Source organism: Trichoderma harzianum (assembly GCF_003025095.1).
Source record: "Trichoderma harzianum CBS 226.95 unplaced genomic scaffold M431scaffold_16, whole genome shotgun sequence".
Taxonomy (NCBI): domain Eukaryota; kingdom Fungi; phylum Ascomycota; class Sordariomycetes; order Hypocreales; family Hypocreaceae; genus Trichoderma; species Trichoderma harzianum.
This window is the reverse complement of record NW_020209264.1, coordinates 684,579-703,257: the sequence shown is the minus strand read 5'-3', so window position 1 is coordinate 703,257 and position 18,679 is coordinate 684,579. Positions and strand designations below refer to the sequence as shown.

At 43.9% G+C, this 18,679-nt stretch overlaps 8 protein-coding genes across 8 annotated transcripts; 4 read left to right on the top strand and 4 right to left on the bottom strand.

Annotated features, from left to right (window-relative positions):
• Positions 1–1,237: 1,237 nt before the first annotated feature.
• Positions 1,238–2,560, top strand: M431DRAFT_499976 (hypothetical protein; the record flags this gene model as incomplete). The annotated part of the gene is made up of 3 exons (XM_024917868.1): positions 1,238–1,983; positions 2,042–2,468; positions 2,510–2,560. The coding sequence occupies 3 exons, from the start codon at positions 1,238–1,240 to the stop codon at positions 2,558–2,560; spliced, it is 1,224 nt and encodes a 407-aa protein (XP_024769640.1).
• An 823-nt stretch (positions 2,561–3,383) lies between these two features.
• M431DRAFT_499972 (hypothetical protein) lies at positions 3,384–4,303 on the top strand (the record flags this gene model as incomplete). The annotated part of the gene is made up of 4 exons (XM_024917866.1): positions 3,384–3,455; positions 3,514–3,975; positions 4,030–4,172; positions 4,228–4,303. 4 exons carry the CDS (start codon positions 3,384–3,386, stop codon positions 4,301–4,303), a joined length of 753 nt encoding a protein of 250 aa, XP_024769639.1.
• Positions 4,304–5,096: 793 nt separating this feature from the next.
• Positions 5,097–6,326, bottom strand: M431DRAFT_499971 (hypothetical protein; the record flags this gene model as incomplete). The annotated part of the gene is made up of 4 exons (XM_024917865.1): positions 5,097–5,141; positions 5,199–5,642; positions 5,699–6,091; positions 6,213–6,326. The coding sequence occupies 4 exons, from the start codon at positions 6,324–6,326 to the stop codon at positions 5,097–5,099; spliced, it is 996 nt and encodes a 331-aa protein (XP_024769638.1).
• Positions 6,327–7,673: 1,347 nt separating this feature from the next.
• Positions 7,674–9,674, bottom strand: M431DRAFT_524430 (hypothetical protein; the record flags this gene model as incomplete). Its single annotated transcript, XM_024920575.1, has 4 exons — positions 7,674–7,992; positions 8,059–8,424; positions 8,503–8,808; positions 8,949–9,674. The coding sequence occupies 4 exons, from the start codon at positions 9,672–9,674 to the stop codon at positions 7,720–7,722; spliced, it is 1,671 nt and encodes a 556-aa protein (XP_024769637.1). The 3' UTR covers positions 7,674–7,719.
• An 864-nt stretch (positions 9,675–10,538) lies between these two features.
• On the bottom strand, positions 10,539–12,097 carry M431DRAFT_512706 (hypothetical protein). Its single transcript, XM_024919889.1, has one exon. The coding sequence runs from the start codon at positions 12,077–12,079 to the stop codon at positions 10,670–10,672; it is 1,410 nt and encodes a 469-aa protein (XP_024769636.1). The 5' UTR covers positions 12,080–12,097; the 3' UTR covers positions 10,539–10,669.
• A 572-nt stretch (positions 12,098–12,669) lies between these two features.
• On the top strand, positions 12,670–14,483 carry M431DRAFT_96488 (hypothetical protein; the record flags this gene model as incomplete). Its single annotated transcript, XM_024924827.1, has 4 exons — positions 12,670–12,945; positions 13,005–13,865; positions 13,923–14,289; positions 14,362–14,483. The coding sequence occupies 4 exons, from the start codon at positions 12,670–12,672 to the stop codon at positions 14,481–14,483; spliced, it is 1,626 nt and encodes a 541-aa protein (XP_024769635.1).
• A 743-nt stretch (positions 14,484–15,226) lies between these two features.
• M431DRAFT_524427 (hypothetical protein) lies at positions 15,227–17,545 on the top strand (the record flags this gene model as incomplete). Its single annotated transcript, XM_024920574.1, has 3 exons — positions 15,227–16,168; positions 16,227–16,650; positions 16,720–17,545. Coding segments are annotated over 3 exons (1,979 nt in total), but the record flags the coding sequence as incomplete, so codon positions are not given.
• Positions 17,546–17,561: 16 nt separating this feature from the next.
• M431DRAFT_125748 (hypothetical protein) lies at positions 17,562–18,181 on the bottom strand (the record flags this gene model as incomplete). The annotated part of the gene is made up of 1 exon (XM_024912254.1): positions 17,562–18,181. The coding sequence occupies one exon, from the start codon at positions 18,179–18,181 to the stop codon at positions 17,615–17,617; it is 567 nt and encodes a 188-aa protein (XP_024769633.1). The 3' UTR covers positions 17,562–17,614.
• Positions 18,182–18,679: the final 498 nt, after the last annotated feature.

Genomic DNA, 18,679 nt, shown 5'->3' with positions numbered 1-18,679 from the left:
TTCGCCAGCTTAACTTATACTGATGGCTCCTGGGTATCTGCTGGAGACACCTCTCTCTGAGGTCCAATCTTTTGCTGAATATTCCTGAATTCAAGAGTACTGGCTTTGTAGCAATTCGAGCTGTGGTATTACCCGATCGGTGGTATTGGGTAAGGGCTTTAGATGTAGTTACACTCCATGGCTTTGAACTTTTATTTAATTAAAAGGTCCATCTTCCCACAATTTGCCAAACGCGTAACCGGTAGTTTACTAATTAATTCGATTGTAATAAATGGAGAATGTGAGACAGGATTAGGTATATGTTGGCAAGTTGCGAAACGAACCAGGTGTTGAATTGTGCTGTCTGGAAGTTAGGCCAAATAATGACGAAACTAAAGTCTTCAAGAGGAGCCTGAGCGAATCTGGAATAGCATACATAAGCAATTATCTCATCCAACTTGTCAAGTATTATAATATTACTATCTATAAGTGCCTCTCTTGCTGTATCCTCCATACACTTCTTCATTTATAATCTGTCTTTGACTAACCTCAGTTGCTGCGGCGGAGCACATTTCCCTTTGTAGGCTCAAGCGGGCAATATGTAATCCATTGACCACGCTAGTATTATACTGGTCAATTCAGTCAACATCAAATTTCCTTTTAGGCCTACCGTCTAGTTTTACTTCGCCCCATCCCACGTCAAACACTATATTAGTCAGTGTTGTGCTTTGAACGAGCATCCTCACAATAAAGTATTGTGCCGCGTATGCTACTACCAACAGCAAAGTCTTGATGATACTCAAATCTGAGAAAACTTCTAACGGAGAAGTAATTGACATTGATAAAGACAAAGACGACAAAATAAAAACGCGATGATTGATTGCGGATAGCTTGAATGAGATGTTCCATTTTACTATAAAGGCCACCTACATTCGTGGGCCTCATCTTCTTGGCCGTTGCTGGATTGTCTGACACAAGGATTTTCTCTTCACGTAGCATCGAAACATAAACTGAAGGTCAATCAATTAGCACATATTACATGTAACAAGACGCTTTAGATTTTTAAGTGGACTGAATACGGATGATTCAGGTCCATTAAGGGCCCGCTATTTACGGACATCGCTGCTTTCGAGAAGGGGGAATAAGACTTTATATGTAGCTATTAACCACTCTTGAGAACACAACAAATCTCTCTCTCTCTCTCAAAAAAGAAAACAGGCGGAATAAAATCACTCTGGATATCCATAATATCTCAATCATGTCTTATTCATCCGACTCAGGACATCTTCCTAACAACCCCCTCGCAAAAGATGAGATGGACTTGTGTCTTGGCACAAGCATTAGTCGATATGCGGTCGAGGAATCAACCGAAAGCCGACAAGAAACTCCTACTGAAAAGTCTATCCCGCCTCCAGACATCGGTATTATGCCATGGATCCAGGTTGCCGGGGCGTTCTGTCTCATGTTCACCTCCTGGGGAACTGTGGTATCTTACGGTACTTTTCAACAATATTACACAAGTGGTGGTGGGATTGTTGACGAAGCATCATCATCAACAATTGCTTGGATTGGTAGCCTACAGGCCTTCCTTCTCATGTTTGGCGCCGCGCTCACCGGGACGCTCTATGACGCCGGATACTTCCGGACCATGATGTATTGTGGCTCCTTCTTGATGTTTTTTGGCCTCATGATGACCTCGCTGGCCAATAAATACTGGCATTTCATTCTTTCTCAGTCTTTATGTACTGGCAGTGGGATGGGTCTTGTTGCCCTTGGAGCTCTTGCGACGCCAGGTACGTGGTTCGTCAAGCGCCGAGGCCTCGCCATCGGTCTAGGTAGTACTAGTGCATCGATGGGGGGCATTATTTTTCCAATTTCCTTACGCCATCTCATCCCAATAATTGGGTTTGGCTGGGCCGTTCGCGTCATGGGATTCATCGTGTTATTTATGCTCATCTTGCCGCTTTCCATCTCCAAACAACGTCCTACCCGCCAACAAACGCCGTATTCTCATAGACTTCAAGTCGCTCGGTCAAATCTAATTTGGCCTCTATTGCTTAAGCATCTTTCTGGCTTTCCTTGGATTTTTCACCTTCTATACTTTCATCGAATCGTGGGCTATTGCAACTCAGCTCAATACAGACGGCATAGCACCATACTACATCCTTACTATTACCAATGCATCGAGCAGCTTTGGACGAATCCTGCCCAATTACACGGCTGAGAAGATCGGGCCTCTCAATATTCAGGTTCCTGCGACTCTCATTGCCGGCGTGTTGGTCTTTACTTGGATACCTGCCCAATCAATGGGATCCGTTATGGCTATCGCAATACTATATGGATTTTTTTCAGGATCCCTCGTCTCTGTGCCTCCAACTGCTATTGCTAGTATGACGGCCAATATGAATGAGCTCGGTGGCCGAATAGGTATGTGCTTTCTTGCAATGGCCTTCGGGTCGCTTATCGGAAGCCCTGTTACAGGTGCTATTGTACAATATGTTGGGTATGATAGCGCTAGGATTTATGCCAGCATTATGTTCCTAGCTGGTGTAACAACGATGGCGATAGCATAATTTGTTAAGACGGGTTTTAGGCTTCGCGTTAAAGCATAAACAATGGTGCTAACCATACATATCCAATGAATCTAATTGATGGAGTAGAGCGAGAGTGAAAATAATATGAATAAAGTGTCTTGGAGCACTTTCTTTACATGTTGCGTATAGGAATAGCTATACAGGTCCACATGAATGGTCAAAATATGATAGATTGTGATAGTTCACAGGGACTGAAGTCAGAATACAGCAAGACCTCAGTTGGCATGCCGTAGTAACTGCCAGCTTCATTGGTCTCGATGGAATTACGTGGTGGCATTTTCCGCGCTATTATTGTAAAAATAATCTATATAACGCCATCTCATGTGCTTTCCATTTTCAGTAAATTGCGTATTTCCTTTTACAGCATTTGCTGAAAGCATTCGGCGCCCGACAGTGTCTTAGTAAGGCCATTTGAAAGCAAAATCCTCAGCAATGGGGCACAGGTCGCGAGCAGGAGGCTAGGAATTCGGCGGCTAACTTTCCCACATCGAGCAAGGCGACGTCATTTACTTATTGGCTCTAACCTTACGTAGCGAAATGATATCCCTTGAATCTGCTACTTGCCGCAGGGCATCACAACTAATCACATTATAAATTTAATATTCCATTATCATTGCATTTGTAAACTAGGAACATACTTGATATCTTGGAGTCTGCAATAGACATTCGTAGAACGTTTAGGAACATGAGAGTTGTCTTAAATAGCGAGCGGGCGTCCAGAATTATTTTCTGAAACACCAAGTTACAATCAAAATCGACAACGAGATACAAAGTTATTCAAACATTATTGCAATATCCATACGAAACGAAATGTCTTCTCCAAAGTCAATTCTACTAATTGGTGGCTCTCGTGGTATTGGGCTGGGTATTGTAAAGCAGGCCGCAAGTTCAGCCATTCAACCGAAAAATCTCTTTTAAGACTAGCTAACAATGTCGATAGTTATCTGTTTTCCCCGAAGCAACTATCTTTGCGACTGCAAGAGATTCAAGCAAAGCAAATGAGCTTCAAGACGTTGTTAATGCAAGCAATGGTCGCGTTCAAGTTATTGCGGCTGATGCCAATGACTCAAACTCGCTTCATTTAGCTGCTGAAGAGATTGGTCGACTAACTGACTCTTTGGATATTGTGATATACAATTCCGGTATACTAAATGGTTTCGGAAACCTCTTGGAAGTCGGTATTCAGCCATTGATCGAAAACATTACGACAAATGTCTATGGAGCATACTATACCGCAACTGAGTTTGTGCCTCTTTTGTTAAAGTCCAAGTACGAAAAGAAGACTCTGGTTCTGCTTTCATCTTCGTTCGCGTCTATGCAATTGAGTGACGAAATCTCAGCGGTTCACGAGTCACTGTTCGGGAGTGGCTATGATGCGACAGCAATGTATAATATCTCGAAGGTGGGTAAACCTAAAACAACAGCGAGAACTAAATCGGCTAATAAAACGGTTTAGACCGCCCTCAACCGCCTGGGAAAAGAACTTGACATCGTGCTAAGCCGACAGGGCTTACCGGTTGTCCTTATTCACCCAGGATTGGTAAAGACAGATATGAATCCATATGGTGATATTGACATCTCTGAGAGTGTCTCTGGCATGTAAGTTACTCGGGATCATTTTATATCACATATCAGTGCTAATTCTTTTACTTAGTGTCAATGTTATACAGTCATTTAAGGCGGGAAAGAAGAATTTCTATGACTGGAGTGGCAATGAGCTGCCGTGGTAGCTTACAGTTGATATCATACTAATAGACTGCGAATAACAAACAAGATGTAATTCCAATAGAGAGCTGTCGGATATTTTATTCATAATTTCTCACATAATGCATAACAGAGACGAAACAGCGTCTGCACAGAATATAACAATCGAGATCTATCAAGGTGCAGCTATGATCATTTACCATCAGGCTGATGATTGGTGGGAGTTAAGACACTGCAGCTTAGTCCAGTTTTCTGTTCAAAAAATCAACGTTTGCTTTAAATTATAGTAGTTGCAATAATTGAAGCAATGAAAGAGACAGTCACGGGCCAAAATTTGCCAACGCGAACCAAAAAAAAAATAAGAAAGTTGTACCAAAGTTAGTAGTGGTAATGAGATAATGAAGCACAGCTTCAGTGCACACGAGATGCGGCAAAGTACATAATAAAAGGGAAATACTCTTTAAATATAAAATAACTATACATTATTAGTAGATTTGAATTTACTTTACCGTTCATATATGTTGTAAATTGAATCATTAATATTCAGGCTTGATACTGCCACTTTTGATGGTATTTTGTAGCTGTATATTTAGCGATATGCTCTAATAGTGGGGTGTCTCAGTTAGTTCAGACGCACGAGAGCAACCAACGGGCTACTCTCTATGCTTGAAATGCACCAAGTCAAGATTTATTTGGACACAAATGAGTTCAATATTCGGAATTCCGTATTATTATACAATCTAAAAGTCAATGGATAATAACTTGTATACGTTTTAATCCAATGCCGAACAGATCCAACCACATACGCGAGGCTTTCTCTCAAGGAATCTCAATTACTACCTTGCCAGTATGCTTTCGAGCTTCCTACATATTTTATTAGCATCATCGCGTCATAAGTAGTGCGCCAGCCAGAGTACTTACCATGTATTCAAGGCCCTCCCGCAGCTCCTCTAGCTTGAACACTCTCTTGTCCAAAACTGGCTGGATCTTGTTGGCATCTATTGCTGCCATCATTTCATCCATCTGGTCCCTGGAACCAATATGAATTCCACGGAAAGTGCAGGTGTTCAACAGCGCATCTAGAATACTGGCATTCTTAGTCTCCACGCCTGTCAAGATTCCAATTACAGTAACGATGCCTTCAGGCTTGATCGCCTTCACGCTATGAGGCAGCGTTTCTTGGCCCCCGACGTCAAGGATATGGTCAAATCCTTCTTCATTCGGGGTGAAATTCCGTGCCGTGAGTCCCCAGTCTTTATCTTCTGAATAGTTGATAATATGGTCCACACCAAGGCGTTGGAGTAGCTCGTATTTGCTAGTAGACGACGTTGTAGCGACCACTTTAGCCCCTCCGGCTTTTGCAAACTAGTATTCGTGTGAGATTGACCATTAATCAATGATATGGAGCATTGCAGAGTTACCTGAATGGCGAAGAGGCTCACACCGCCGGTTCCTTGAACTAGAACCCAATCACCTGGTTTAACTGCCTTTAATCCATAAAGGGCATTCCACGCTGTCAATCCGCAATCCGAGAGAGAAGCACCTTCAAGATACGACAGGTTAGAAGCAAGGCGTACTAGCCAATTCTCTTCATATACTCCGTATTGCTGCCAGGTGCCGTCGAAAGAGCCGCCGATACTTCCGTTGCGCATTATAGCCCTGGTCATAGGTCCAGATTGGTGCCCTGGGTTGAAGAGCGTGGTAACTCTATCACCCTTCTTCCACTTGGTAACTTTACGTCCCACTTCGATAACTTCCCCAGCCCCATCAGAACCGCCAACAATAGGAAGATGAAGATGAAAGATATAAGTGCCCTAATACATGAGTAAGTAAAGGAACAACCTACTTCGTGCATCGAATGGAAAATATCTGAAGTAGACTCACCTTTGGAATCATATGATCGCGATAATTCAGTGATGCTGCATGTAATTTGACCAGAACACCATAGTCTCCGACTGTTGGAATAGGCCCATCGGTAAAGTTTAATTCATCATAGCCTTTCTCTTGTCCCATAATAACCCATTTTTTCTGTGTCGAAGGAAGAGCCATCTTGACAATGTGGAAGTGTGAATCAGCGCAATAGATCTCAAAGAACAAATATGCGGAGTAATTAACGAATAGGAGAATTATCTTTTGTTGTTGAGCGTCTATAAATTCGAAAGTGAGAGTTCTTGATGGTTATTATAGCCACTTGCAGAGGCGAAACCGAGTTCATTTATGATTCCTCAGCACTGACAAACCAGCTAGATTATCGGGTTCTACGCTGTTGTAAACTATCAATCTAGCGACTTTTGTGATTTGTAGCCATACAGAGTGATTTACATATGCTGTATGACGTCGTAAAGGAGCTTGCCAAGTAAGCAAACTACGATTTTCTGGGTTGGCGAAGTGTCTGCCGAGTAATCCGCCAGCATCACAATAAGGATGCCAGGAGAATGAACACTAAAAAAGGGATTATTGTCCCTAAAATACGGTCTTCCACTCATCGTATCTAATAAGGTTTATAATGTTAATCTTTATTGTCTGATCAAGGCTAGACTGGGGCAATCGTGGCTCATGTACAGTGGGGATAATTCAGTAACGGTCGCCTCTCCCCAGAGGTAGGATGAAATGAAAATGGGAATAGCATGAGAAAGACATTTACAATCATCATCAATTTTCTCATTTAGCCAGCTGAAAATCTTGCTGTAGGATTCTTTGCGATGCCACGTACAAACCCGGAGCAAGTAGTTACCTAACCAAGCAGCCTCCTAACCATATACGGCGCTTCCTATCATGAGAATATTGCCTAGAACAGCAAACACTTCCGCAACCCCACACCGCAGCCCTCGATCCCTTGTGCACTGTACATGTGACGTTATGCCGCATGAGCCACCCGGTACGCCTCTTTCACGTTCTATCGTGCTATTTTCTAATCATGGCGAACAGGGTTGTAATCTTTTGCTCTTTCAATTTATGTTTAAAGCATATATGGCATATACCGTCGCGATTGAAAGACATCAGATCAATGATGATGTCAAGATGTAGCTTCATGCACCATCTGGAGATACGACGCTTGCTGGGCAGCTCATACTTTTCCCAGAACATCCTCCAAAAATACGTGTCACCAATGCTGCGAGACTCAACCCGGGAGATTGAACTATATCTAGATCTGGAACGAACACAAACGCGTTCATTTCTCTATGGGGAAGCTTGGTAAGAGCATCAATCCTCTGTATGATTGTTGTACTCGTCCTTCAGTCGAGTCGCAGTGGTCTATATCTGAAGTATCACACTGCCTCTTCTTGTCGTAAAACATTCCGGCTTTCATGTATGTGGAAGATAACTTGGATTCATTCAAGCATATGGAACACAATTCATTAACACGATATTAATTGCATAGGAGATCATTGGCATAAACTTGTTCCATATTCTATATTCACATGGATATGACAATAGGTATTCAAACAAATTCAACATCATCCCAGGAGTTGAAGAGACTAGAAACTGTTTTTGTCGATCCCTGAGCAACAAGATCGAAAGGGTGCGAAGAGATTGCTGTCAATGGACCACTGCTCTGCCATATGCCTCTGTAGAGTGTAAAATTGGTTCCAGAAATTTTGCTCAAAGGCTCCATATGAACTATTTCCTGAGTCCATGGGCCAATTGGAGCGGTTTTATTTGAGGGTTGCGGAACAATGAGTGAAACGTTTGCATACATCTCCGCATTGAGAACCTTATCGGTGTCAAATGGTCAGTTGTGCGAAAAAGAACTACCGCATGATACATGGATTGGACTTACTGCTGCGGTCAAATTGAGTTGTAACTCGTCACTACCATTGATGGTTATCCTGCTCTGACTTGAAAGGCTAAACATTGGCAGAATAGCATCAGATACAGGGAATCCGCTGCCACCATTGTTGAAAACTGTAGCCTTTCCAGTTGAGCCGTCGATAATTTCGACAGTAAAAGACGATACGCCCTGTTCAGCGGGAATTGTAGAGCTGAATCTGAAATAGGTGTAGCTTGGACCGCAATTAGGATAGCCGCAGCTTGCAGTCAGCCCTTGTGATGTCGTTCCAGTGGCCACAGGCAAAGCTTCACCGGATCGCGAGGCTAAATGGATAAGAACTTGTGTTCCATTTGCACCAATTAGGTCATCAACAATCTTTAGTAAGTTCAAATTGCTATTAGTTAGCCATTCAAGATCTCTAACTTCTGCGGCGGGTAGAAGAGCAGCACTGACTCGTATGAATCCGGATATTGAGAGCGTTTGGTCATCGTTAACTGTAACAGACAACTTTCGAGGCTTGATCTTAAGAGGTTTAATAACATCTGTCAATTTAACATCTCTCGGCACTGTATTGATCATGCGCTCAAACATAGTGGTGCACGTGTTCAGGAAAAAGTCATTGGACGACGCCATCTGTGAAATCATATCGCCGCCATCTGCGTTGAAAATACGAAAGTCCGATCGTGTTGTTTCATTTTGTCCAAACGCAAGTGGGTTTTGGGAAACATTGGCGACGAACTCTTTGGCACTGGCAGTAAGCTAGACGTTAGTTTGGTGGAGTTCAGACAGGGCGACGCAAGAGCAAAACTAACACAAGGTTGTCAAAGTTGTCCGTCGTTGTATCAAAAGTAACGGTATTATCGTTCGTTGCCTAAAAGGTTGTCTTGAAGTTAGTCAACCGAGTCATGATAATTCACCAACCCGCCGTCGGTCAGAGACGTAGAATTACGAACATCATTCGTTGGCACAGGATTAGGGACAATTTCTGGAAAGTCCACACCATGCACACCTCCAACACTATGCCCACAAGCAACGAGTGCGATCATTTCAGATGTATCAAATCCCTGTTTCGCAAAACTGAGAGTATGTGTAGGTAGGTCTTGCTGAGGCTCCGGAACACCAGATGGACCTGGGCCAGCTGCGTCCACGCGACCGCCTCTAAATGGAACAATGACCTTTCCATTTGAACACGCGCCAACAGCCATCACAGCGCCTATGGCAAATAAATCAGCCATAGACGCTCGAGTATTATAGCTGCCCTGAAAAATGCCAAGTGTTTCCCGAAATGCATCTCCAACGTTCTCAGAACGATCCATCTCGAAAACAATTGAAGCGTCAAGGCCACCTGTTCCAGCAGACACATCTGCTGTTGCCATGTCGTGATAGGCGTTTCTAATCCATTCAGCACCAAAACTACGCCCTATACCAAGCGCACGCTCAGCTGGCCCACTGCATCCGTCCACAAAAGAAACAGTGCTGCCGGGACCGTCAAAGGGGTTTTCCTGTTCGAATACTTCTCTCTCAAGCTCATCGATCTGCGCATTCGGCCAAATGTAATCAGCCTTGGTGGGAAGCCAGAATTGCGAGCTTAAAACAGCATACGCAACCGCTCGAGTCCAGGCCATGATTCTTTGATCTAGGGATCCTTATAGTAACCAATAAGTAAGAGTAAACAAGTATGGACATAAGGGATATTGGAGATTCATCCAGAGTGGTTTATTTGATGTAATATATAAGAAAGAGTTGAATGTCTACTCAAAGCATCCTCTAACATCAAGGGGGTATTGCTGTGTGGGATGATTACTTCTCAACCGCGCTTGTAGCGGTCAAGCGTGGCAGTGAATGTCGGAAATGGACCTTCCTATCGGAGTACCGCCATTTACAAACGAACCGCATGCCGCCATAAAGGCCGTTGATAATTCAGAGGCTCAAGTTGCACTTGCAGCAGGTGATTGCATAAGAGAAATTGCGTGAGACGCCATTGGTCAGTTTGAATCCTGTAATAACCCTAATTTTATCCATTATGACAAATTAATCCTTTAGCAAAACCAATTCAGCTGGGACGCGTATGTGAATTTTTTTGGCGCATCAGAAAACGCGTAACCCTGGGGCTCATTAAGCTTACAAGAATGCATACATCCTTGGTGTGGTTCGTATTAAGCTTACAGGAACGCGTAGACCCTGGCCAGAGCATCGTGAGACCGCGTGTGCGCACCGTATATACGAACGTCTCCAAATACCTGAGTGCAAGTCGAACAAAAAAACAGTTGCCGCTAAGATCATCACAAGTGATGAAGAATGTTAATTTGTAGAATTACGAAATGTTGATTTAGAGGAATATGTAGTGGTATCCCCACATCCCCGTAAACAATTTTAGTAAAAAGCGGCAGGTTAATTGTTGTGATGCTTGGGTAACAAAGTAATATTACCACGAGACTAATGTCAGTCTTGATTGAAAGCTAAATATACCTTGTAAACAATGAAACTATCCAGAATTACACTCTTTTGAATCTTTGTTGTATTAGTTCGGTCTATGCTAAACAGCCTAGGGTAGAGTCCCACAAATCACTGATACCTTCATCGTGATACGCCATACTACTGAGAGTTGTCATCACAATATCTAGAACTCGAAAGATTGTAGAATAGGGCAAGGTTTAGAAACTGACTGAAACCAAAAATAGGTTATCTTGTTGTCTCTCTCTAGCCAAATCCGAGAAAGAAATCGCCTTGCGGCTCGTTGAACCGTTGGGGTAAATTTGTCGACATACTTGTCCACGTTCTCCAGCGCCTTGAGTCGTGAGCCAAAGTCCTGAATTTCTATTGCCGCGACAATATATGGCATTGTTACACAGCGAGTGGTTTGTTTGGTAGCCCAGTCCGCGAGTTCAAATTCTTTCATGATCTCATTTGACCAGATATTTGCCTGGCAATCTTGCTGGCCAAATGGGTATTGTAGCCGATGAATGATTAGCAACGCCGCTAGTCGATATACTCTTGCTTGGGCAAGGAGATTAACCATGTCTACTGTTTTGACCTGATAGGTTATATCTCCCAGGGGTGGCGGTTGCCATGTTTCCACGGCAACTCGTACTTCATCAAGCTTTTTGTAAAGGTAAACAAGGGATGCTGTTTCAGTATTATCAACCATTGAATGGCTGATGACACATAAATCATAGTAGCAAGGTAACAAGGACAAACAAAGTCCAAGATGGCGGTCTATACTTCCGATGTGTCGTGGTGGAAATCTCTGCGCAGGCTTTCGGCAATGAACCAAGCAATCCATAGTTTCCATAAGTATAAGGAAGCTATGCTGCGATGCTAGGTCTTCGTCCCATGATATGGCGACATTTGTAAATGCCGTTGTGGCGTTCAGGCAGTATTGACAAATTTCAGCAGCGCCGACCCCTATCAAGGAATACACTGCTAGAACTAAAGTTTTCCCGAGGGTAAGGCATAATGTTGCCTCTTGTACACTGGTAACATTTAACGATCGCAATGTTTCGATAGCAGATGACGCGTAGCGATGGCTAGCATCTATATATGTATCTGCCGCCACACTTGTCTGAGCAAACTTCAACCCACTTGCATAGGATAGAAGCGCGTCTTTCAGGAACGGCATGGCTGTGGGAAGAAGAGCAACAAGCGATCCATGCTCGGTAGGTTCAAAAGTAGGGCTCACGAGGTGGTGGCCGAAATTTTTGGGCTCACTTAAGAGGAACCGCAACAGTTGTCTTTCCCTGGAGTCGACGCTGATTCCGTTATGAAACCATGAATCAATGTCCATTTGATGCTCCTTATTTGTTCCATATATGCTTGACTCGGATGACGCGGTAGCATTGACGGAATTATTCCAATTGTTTGGCCTGCGACCAGCCGGCCGTATAGGGCGAACAATGGAGCAAACAAGCCTTAATCGGTCACATCTTGCGCAGGCAAGGTCAATAGCCGAGCGGGCGCATCGCTCTTTTAGCTCATAACATCGATCACATGCCGTTCTTGAATTGTAGCCTTTGCGTTTAAATGTCGCCATATATTCGGTCTATTTCAGTGTGGCTGCGAGATGAAATGTTCCCCGAAGCGTATGATGAGTAGTAGAAGACAAAAACTGATTGATGAGATCTTAGGTTCTCGGCAACGATTCTACTCAGACTCGGCGACCCGCAAGCAAAGAAAACTGTTGGGGCTCATTTGCTGCTGACTGTTAAAATTAACCGCCGGAAGGTTGACCGGAAGGTTATGGCAAGGTATGACTGAAATTGGGGATGTTGCGGGGCGCCTTGGATTCCATTGGTCATTTATAAGATCTGGCGAATTGCGCTGCCTAGTTCAAAAGTTCTGCTTGGATGGGCATCGTCCGCATCTGCAACAATGAGTAGGATTGGCGTGGGCATCGTGGGACCGGAACCGGAACCGGAGAATTTATTAACGGTCACTGCCAATATCATTCAGATCCTCTGAATTGGTGAATATGGCCAGTAGATTAGAAGATTGTGGGATCGCAAATCCAGTATAGCAAATAGATTGACAGATGTATATATACGCACATGGATGCGTCTTTCATGAGAGAAAAAGAGTATCACTCCATCATCTCGCATTAGACAATATCACTCGACGATAAAAATGACCCAAGGAGACTACAGGGCTATTGCCCATGAAAAAAGGCTACAGAGGAGTCAAAAGATTCCTACCGCCTGGAGACTCGACGATGACAAGCGTCAAGAGTCCATTAATCCTTTGGATGTACCAATTACTTGCGGTATTTTAAACGATACCGAGATCGATATCACGTCCAAATACGACGCAACAAGCCTGCTAATGGGCATCAAAATCGGTACATGGTCAGTTGAGCAAGTCACGACAGCGTTTTGCAAGCGGGCAGCTATCGCTCACCAGATGGTAAATTCCATTAAGCTTGGTTTCAACTGGTCCCACCACTGACTGGAGTATGTGAAAAGGTAAATTGTTTGACAGAAATCTTTTTCGACGAGGCAATCGAGCGCGCTCGCCAACTTGATAAACAGCGACAAGAATTCGTAGGCGGCAAGACACTGCCTCCACTGTTCGGCTTGCCTATCTCAATCAAAGATACTTTTCAAATTCAAGGCCATGATACATCAACTGGTTTAGCTTGCTACGTCAATGCACCGGCAAAAGAACATAGTGCTATCGCCGCTATGTTGCTTGACCTCGGTGCTGTCCTCTATTGCAAGACAAATGTTCCGCAGACTGTCATGACTGGAGACAGTGATAACAATGTGTTTGGCAGGACCCTCAACCCTAGAAATGCTTCAATGACTGCGGGTGGTAGCACAGGCGGTGAGGGTGCCCTGCTTGCTCTAAGAGGAAGCGTCCTCGGCGTTGGTACTGATATCGGCGGAAGCATACGTGTGCCATCTATTTGTAACGGAATTTATGGAATGAAACCGAGTGCAGGCGTAATTCCTCATGGAGGTACGCGAGAGCTTACAGTACCGGGCACGGATGGAGTGCGATCGAGTGTTGGGCCAATGGCAACCACATTCCGAGACTGCGCTCTCTTTCTCAAGTCCATAATGCAGGCTGACACGTGGAAATATGATAGCAATGTCATCTCATTGCCATGGAGAGATCTGACGAAACCCAGCAAAAGACTACGAATTGGTTTAGTCGAAGATGATGATTTCTATACACCAGTGCCCCCCGTGAGGAGAGGCTTGAAGAAGGCAGTGGACAAGCTTCAACAAAGCAACGCCGTGGAAATTGTTCCCTTGACTCTACCGCAGGGTAATGGTTGGTATGATGACTTGCTTTCTTATTATACTTTAATGGGCAATGAGGTACGTCGCTCATAGCTCTTCCGCTCTCAACTGACTACTAAAATTGGCTGTCAAAAGTACTACCTTGAACAGCTTAACCGAACAGGAGAGCCTTTGGTGCCATCGGTCAAAGCACTCGGCCTCTTGTCGGGACAGAAAACAACGCTTCAGGGATTTTTCGATCTAAATGTACGTCGGGCTGAAGTCGCTAGTACCTATCGTCGTTTCTTTCGCGACAACAATCTGGATGCTATTCTGATGCCCCCAGCACCTCATACTGCGCTACCTTTGGATACTTGGACCACCGTCACTTCCACAGGCTTGTGGAACTACCTGGACTACCCGGCGGTGGTGGTTCCTGTAGATGTTGTGACGGACTCAGATGCCATTGATGACGCCAGTAACGCGAAATACGGCCATCAGGATGCCGGACTTTACAAGCTCTGTAAGCGAATACTCTTCAACTGTAATATATAATGAATGACCAAAGCTGAGATTATTATTTTGCCTGTTTTAGATACTGGACCCGAATTATATGAAGGGCTCCCAATCGCTGTTCAGGTAGTCGGCTACCGGCATCAAGACGAGGCGCTGGTTGCTACAGCTGGGATATTGGATTCAATCATCAATGGCGAATAATTGTAAAAGCCATGTCCAAAGATCCGAGAGGTCATTGAAGCAGGCCATTGAACTTTAAAATATATTATCATACAAATTCCTCCGCTATGAAAATAGCTCCTATGAATGTGATAATTTCCGACATGCCCAAAAAAATGACAAGATGTGTCTGAGCCGGTTATGGCGACGGGGGATGAAACTGCTGCCTTGGCCAGAATAGGCGCTAGCATTAGGAAATCTTGAGGACTGGCATACACGGGCATCACGTAAAACCTTTCATAGACGAGTTGCCGCATACCTACTCATGAAATCTAACATAGGTATACCAAGGAGTCAGCGACTTGTGGGTGTGCACTCAACTTCATGTTAGTCCAGCTGTTGCTCGACGTACCTTAATGTATAGAGGCAGCTGCAGAGGGTCCAAAATGTTGACTACGGGAATGAACGATGCACAACAAGACGAATGATTTAAAGTTTTCTAAGAAAAAAAAATAACAATTGGACGGCATATAGAAAGGATTAAACAAAATATTTGACAACAAAATAACAAAATTGCCATCGGTGGTGACCTTTGATGTTCTCTTCAAGGTTGTCCGTCTCTATTACATTCCTAGGTTGACAATTACCGCTGTAAGCTCTTGATGCATGCTGTAGCTCAGCGTGATATAGCGGGCATCACGTGTTAATTCTCCATGGATTTGTGACGACGAAATCACTCGTTGTCAATCCCCTTCAGCTATCCAACTCTTCTACCACTCAGCTATCAATGGATCCAGATAGATCTCTCGCAGTTATACCCCGAACAAAAAATGGTCGCTTAGTTGCATGCGAACCATGCCAGCGCCGGAAATATGCCTGCGATCGCGCCTTTCCAACATGTCAGCGGTGCCAGCGAAGTCGGACAAAGACACCTTGTAGATATCTCAACCAAACTTCGCAGAATCGCCAAACGTCGGCCATCCATTCTGGCAACTCAACCATAATCTTTCCCCGCTTGGCGCAAAATCGTTCTACGTTCACTAAAGATCCATTACATGCATTAAATCTTCAGGTCACCGCCGAATCAACCCAAACCGAGTTGAGTTTCAGTATCTACGAAGTCAACACCTGCCTTGACACTACCAAGATTGCTCCTGAACGCCAAGTTCTTAATAGCCAGCATTATGGGCACGCTTCTTCGGGGCCAAGCGCCAAAGACTTGCAAGTGGCTTTGGACTTTTTGGCCAGCTTACCAAGTCCTGACGCCGAACACATACTTGCTAAGCCTCATATTAATCCGTTTGACGGATGGATTCCATTATCCACGACAAGATTGCTGGTCGAGCTAAGAAATGCTTTTCCTTATGCATTTTTGCAAGAGAGGAATGAGAAACATCTCGAGGCCGTCGCATTGACCATTTTCTCAAATACAACACAAAAATTCCCGGACAGCCAGTGGGATCGACCTGAAGAGTGGTATACAAGCTTTTCTGGCCCAAATACCAGATGGGAATTGATTGGGCTGCTCTTCAGCAGCTGGGCACTGAGCGCACTGCAAAACAAAGAAGATATCGATGGATATAGACCAAGAGTTCTTGCTCTCAAGTTCTTTGGTATTATGGAGAGCTGTATCACATTCTGCCAAGATATCAAAGCCCATAACGTGCTGTTCCTGTATCTGTTATACCGCACAAGCATTGTTTCATCAATTTTACAGGGACCCAATGGTAAAATTCCTCCATAATCTTGAAAGCTAGTCTAGTAGTGCTGATTGATTGCCTTCAGATCCCAATTTTTGGCCGCTTCACTCGGAGACCGTCTCATTGGCTTGTTCCATGGGTTTGAACACTATTGCCGATATATCAATACAAGATCCTCGCATTTTGAAGCAGTCTGAACGCCGTCTCTTCACGGCCATCTATATCTTAGATAAGACTGCTGCTACTCTTGGGGGCAAACTGCCCCTGCTAGTATCGGACCATTGCTCTACGGCATTGCCGCTGGATATCTGCAATACCATTCTCTTACGCTGGAGGCCTAGTCAAGGTGTAAATCTTACCTCATTGGGCGTTAATGATGAGGGATGGAATGTTGATGGCAAAATTTATTCCACAACAACTCTTCGAGCCAGAGGATTGATCGCGCATATCCGAGAACAAGTTTTAAACCTTGCCTTGAACAAAAGGGCCAGAGATCCACGAGAATTGATGTAAGATCGCTCCAGTAACATGGCTTCCAAAGATTCTGGCTCGATGCTAATCATAGATTCGAAATTTAGTACTTTGAGATCACAGCAAGTCCATATTTTCAACGGCCTACCTAGCAGTCTACGGTTGGCCGACGTCGATTTGAAGATTAAATTTCTTGAACCTCATGTGCTATATACTAAGCTTTTTATCCGGTTAGAGCATCTTCAAAACCTCTTTCTCATCGAAAAATTACTACAAAAAACTCAGCCCAGCCAAAACTTTGATGGTCTAGTACAGACTAGTCTGGATATTATATCAGTCACAGTTACATTCTGGACTCGAAACGATACTCTGTTAGGCATGCAAGGTGACCATGAGTGGTTCATCATAGGATATGCGCTACCAGCAGCTGTCGTTCTGTGTAGATGCCTTATTGAAACAGAATCGCATGGTTGTTTTACACCTTCAATCTCTAGCATCATTCATCAACTGAGCTTGCTCGGAGCCTTCTTGGATTGGCTGCTGGTCAAGGTACCATGTACTGAACACTGCTACAGGGCAAAAGATCTCATTTTAAGGGTGTTGGACCAAGCTCTCAATCCCAATTCTAATATGATTGATCGTTCCGCTACAGATTCAACGGTGGAAAAAGTTTGTCTTGATGATTTGACGGATATAGACACTTTTAGCTGGCTTGTATAACATTTATATCTGTTTTCCAGCGGGGAACCACCTCAGTAATTACTAATATGACGGAAAATTCTCGTTCATATGGCAACTTTTCTGCTGACGAATGAATAGACAAGACAATTGAGCATAGTTGATGGCGAACGGAAGCAATGTCGACAACTGAGTCGAGACATTACAATGACTTCTTATTATCATCAATATATAGCAATTAACACATAAGTACGCATAGTAATATTTGAATGCGATGTCTTTGTTTCACTCTCGCTCTACCAGACTAGCCACATTTACTCTCTATCATACAGGTTGACTCCATTGATTCCAATCATTCCTAGTCAATCCAAAGAGCACAGCGTTACTAACCCGGCCATTTTTGAACACAGACATGCGTTTAACCCCTTCTTGCTGATACCCAGACCTTTCCAAAACCTTGATGCTCCCTTTGTTCTCCTCAACCACGGTGGCTTCTAGTTTTAGGAGCGTTGAAACTTGCCCAAAAATCCAACCACTTAGTGCTGTGATAACTTCCGTCATTATACCCTGACCCCAGTATTTGGGCGACAGCCAGTAACCAATAAGCTTGGTCCGAGATTCCACGCCGGTGCGATGATCAAATCCACAGGCACCAATAACAACGTCGCTATCGATGGTGCATATGGCGAAATGAAGACTTCCTTCTTCGTTGGCGATTTTAATCCATCCCAATGCCCTTTCTAGAGTATAAGGACTTGGAAAGGATGCTGACATATATTCAGAAACCAGGGGTGTATCCGCGCCTTCAACTACGGCTGCGGCATCCGACGTGCGATAGCGCCGAATAATGCTCTTGCTTAATTTGAGAATTGTTTCAGATGACTCGGCCATTTTATCTCTTAACAGACGAGCATGCAATAGTGCTCAAAAGCAAAAAAAGATGAAAAAGAGAAAAAGCTTGTCTTTTTTTATTCAACGAGTATGGTTCGTACTCTGGCATCCTTTTGTAGCACGGTATACGGTACGGGAGCATGATTTAATTCGCTCCATATTTACAAAATGGCTCTTTGCTGGTGATTTTCAGCTTTCCTGAGTGCAGAACCAGTGATAGCCTAGACCCATTTCGACTCCGACTCCGACTCCGACTTCGATTCCGACTCCCGCTAACAATTGCATTTAATCTCAATACGCTATGGAGTTTTACCATTGTATTACAATGAGCTCTTTTCACATGAACAAAACATTGACCAAGTATCGATTGGGCGTTTAGGCAATCTCTCCTGTAGTATTCCAGAATTGTTTTCCCTCTACTGTAAATGCTAGACCTCTCGAGGCTCTGAGACCAGCAGCTTCACAAGAAATTACTGTTAATGTTACCAATAAAGCCTT

Excerpts from the sequence above, each read along its gene's own strand:
- M431DRAFT_512706 (XM_024919889.1), bottom strand. The coding sequence starts at position 12,079 with ATGGCGACATTTAAACGCAAAGGCTACAATTCAAGAACGGCATGTGAT.